General features: G+C 36.2%; 1 protein-coding gene across 1 annotated transcript; it reads right to left on the minus strand.

Annotated features, from left to right (window-relative positions):
* Positions 1-1,677: 1,677 nt before the first annotated feature.
* Positions 1,678-2,578, minus strand: LOC116778753 (magnetosome-associated protein MamJ-like). Its single transcript, XM_061529784.1, has 2 exons — positions 2,453-2,578; positions 1,678-2,350 (listed from the first exon to the last, which is right to left on the minus strand). Exon 2 carries the CDS (start codon positions 2,341-2,343, stop codon positions 1,720-1,722), a length of 624 nt encoding a protein of 207 aa, XP_061385768.1. The 5' UTR covers positions 2,344-2,350; positions 2,453-2,578; the 3' UTR covers positions 1,678-1,719.
* Positions 2,579-3,722: the final 1,144 nt, after the last annotated feature.

Below are 3,722 nucleotides of genomic sequence, written 5' to 3' on the forward strand. Positions count from 1 at the left end.
AAAACTTGGTAAAGACCAATTTTTTAAATTTTATTTTAAGAAATTTTAAGCTGTTGAAGGTTATTAAAACTCAGTTAACTAATAAGCCTTACGCTTTAAACTAACATTAGACTGAAAATGGTGATATAACATAGCTGAAGTCAGACTGCAGTTCGTTATTTGGCTGGCTCGACCGGGGAAGTTACATTCTTCCACGGAAGTTCGAAGTGAAGTAGAACCTAGGATAGGCTTTCAAGTACAAGTTGTATTGGGGGGTCTTAAGTCCCCCTTACTGGGTGGGTAGGTGGAAAGGTGGAAAAATGACCAAGTCGGTCACTTTCCCACCTTTCCACCCATAAAAACTCAAATACATTAAGGTTACACAGCGGCAATCTGCTATACTGAATGAGGATTTTGCAACATAATGAGACTCCTCTTAAATCTTAGCGTCGTCTAATACCACACTGAAGCCAGCCTTATTATTCTTGACGGAAACGAATTATTAAATCCCAGTGACATATCATTCTTTCATTACCCCGGCAACAGTCTTGAGCACTTTATTCTGCAGCGGGCCCGTGTATGCTTATATTGTAAGGAAAATATTTGTTTTAGAAGTCTTGAATAAGAAGATTTGTTAATACTTTATAGTGGAAAGTCGACCGACTTCCCGAACACGTCCAGGAGGCTACTAATTTCGTGGGGGTAGCGATGCTAGGTGATTTCCATGCGTACCACAACGAATAGCTTCGATCATGTACTCCTCACTACATCGGAAGAGCAGCTCACAAGATTTGCAAAGGCTTATGGTTTAACTAAAGTTGTATCAGGTTAAAGGAAGATCCCTGATGTTGAGGACCATGCTGATTCTTGGCTCGACCTTGTACGTATTGCTATCGGAAATGCTTTTAGGCTCTTCTGACTACTGCCTGGTACACTCATGGAAGACGTCAGGTTTAATACTACAAAGCCTCCGTATTGGTTTGGAATGCGATAATTATTCGCATCCTATTTATTTATGCTTCCTTCAACCTGCTTAGATACTATCGACACTACTCTGTGGGGAATGGAATGATAAGTCCCAGCATTGCTATCCATATTATAATGGCAATTCACAACCCCTGTTTAATAAGTAGTTTTCCAGAGCATTAGGCTTCTAGCATCTTGAATATCAAGCCTAGAATACGGCATCCGCTGCGAAGGATCCAGAGTATACACCTTGTGTTTCTTTTTTGTGATAAGTATTACTATAAGAATAATGGGACTTTCGCGAGTTTTATTCATTTAAATTACTGTGAGAATTATTTTATTATATGATATTTTTTCTTAATAGTAGATCTAATCAACTGCGAGTATTATAAAAACGTTAATATTAGAGTAACTATTTTGTGACATAATAGGCACGACCCAAATGAAAGCATTTAAGAATAACACTTACTATAAGGTGACTAAATCAAAGGCATATTTTTGAAGTAACATTTTTAATGTGATCGTGATAGAAAGGCGTTTGCCATCTATCCACTAGCGATAAAAGTAAACAGACAACAGAATATAAAAGTGCAAAAAATAACTAGGAATATTGAACAGATTAAATTACTTATACCACAAATTAGAAACCCACGTTAAGTTTGTAGAGTTTTTTTTTTAATAAAAAATATTTTTCATTTTAAGAACTCAATAAATACGAATAAAAAACAAATATATATGCAGTATTTTTATTTTTAATATAGGGTAGATTATGATTTAGTTAAGAGCCTCGGGTTCTTGGATGACGGGAGAGGGTTGAGGTTCAGGAAGTACTGGTTCAGGAATGACGATTGGCTCTGGTTGAGGTTCTGGGAATACTGGCTCAGGAACGATTATTGGTTCTGGTTGAGGTTCTGGCATGGGGTCGATAATAACGGGACCAATATCGATCGGAGAAACTTCAGGTTGGCTTTTGGAATTGACGTTAATGATGACTTGGACGAGAGGTCTTAGCTTGGGATCAACGATAACAGGGTCAACGTTGATGGGTGCGTCGTCAATGATCACAGGTCCAACATCGATGGGGGATTCGTCGATGATCACAGGTCCAACATCAATGGGGGATTCGTCGATGATCACGGGTCCGACATCGATGGGTGCTTCGTCGATGATCACGGGTCCGACATCGATGGGTGCTTCGTCGATGATCACGGGTCCGACATCGATGGGTGCTTCGTCGATGATCACGGGTCCGACATCAATGGGGGATTCGTCGATGATCACAGGTCCAACATCAATTGGTGATGGTTCAACAATAGCAGGTCCAACATTAATGAAGCGACCGGCGGGACCGGCGGCAACGATGCCAATGAAGGCTACAGTAAGAAGCAGGGATTTCATTTCAAATCTGAAAATAAATTGCCTTTAGTAATTTATATAAAAATTAATGGTTATTTTAAAAGTGTACAAAAACAAATAAATTATTAGCATTGAAGTCAGCTCAATTTACCTGATGTATGTTTTTTTGAAGTAAAACTATAATTTTTTAATTTACTCGATACATTTTATACAAGAAGTTATCTCGTGGATTTAAGCAATAAATTTTTATTGCGACATAAAATGTACAATATAATGGTTAGCTATCTGTCCCACTGATATATTTATGATAGTTTAAATTAATATCTTTGATAATGTTCTCTAATTCATTTTGACACGTTGAATGTTAGTTTGTTGAAAAGTCTTCACTCTTTGATTGGACCCGAACGACCGGATCTGTGCCTCCTTTTTTATGAAAATGGACATAAAGTTGATAGTATAGTTTTGTTAGAAAAGTTAGAATGCTGGACCTCCTATTAAGATCTTTTTTACTTCTAGTCCAAGGTATTCCATTTTTGATCTCTAGGCCTTTCTAGTTGTTGAGTCTAAAGTCATTTTTGTTCATTGTTTGACACTTTATTTTTTGTCCATATCATAAAAAATACCAACTTGCAATCATGAATTAAGACATTAATAAAAGTTAAATTGCTTAAATATTTTTTCCCAGTATTATAATCAAAAAATTTCAGACTCTACGCTCGCTTTTTTTATTTCACTACTACATTCATAAATTAGTATAGTTTTCTAGTATCTAGGTTACACTAAAAAGATATATATTTTTATAACATAGATTATAGATTTTATTGTTGGAAAGATATGCTGGCTCTATAAATATTAAAATTTTAATACGTTTTGTTTTTATTAATTTTAGCAACGATTCAGCTTATTGACTACAAATTTATGTCAGTTATATTAACGCCCGAGAATCCCCACCTCGACAGAAAATTACCACCACTGCATCAATAAAATTTCTATAAAATTAATGTAAAGTTTCTCTTTGTGCAAATGTCTAGATGAAATTCCGATCGAAAATATATTGTTAGTTTAGAGATCAATGACAAAGCCATATCGGTGGTTGGTTGATGTGTTTGTTGTATTATATTGTATGCTATTAAGGAAAACTAAGGGAAAATTAAGGGAAGTAATTAAACTTCTTGGAACCAAGAGGTTTAATTACTGCCGTGCCATAATAACATGAGGCCTCGGCATAGTTAAAACTCATCAGATGAAGTCAAGCTTCCAACCGATTTTTCATGTTCCCGTATGTAATCTGACGAAGTTCTATGGAGGTTGGGTCTGCACAGTCACCTTGATATTTGAGCAAAGTGCATTTATTAGGCTAGTCATCAGCTAAAGGCTGCCTAGCTATCTGTGTATAATCTCAGGGATCCGTAATCTCCAAG

Source organism: Danaus plexippus, chromosome 6 (assembly GCF_018135715.1).
Source record: "Danaus plexippus chromosome 6, MEX_DaPlex, whole genome shotgun sequence".
NCBI lineage: Eukaryota > Metazoa > Arthropoda > Insecta > Lepidoptera > Nymphalidae > Danaus > Danaus plexippus.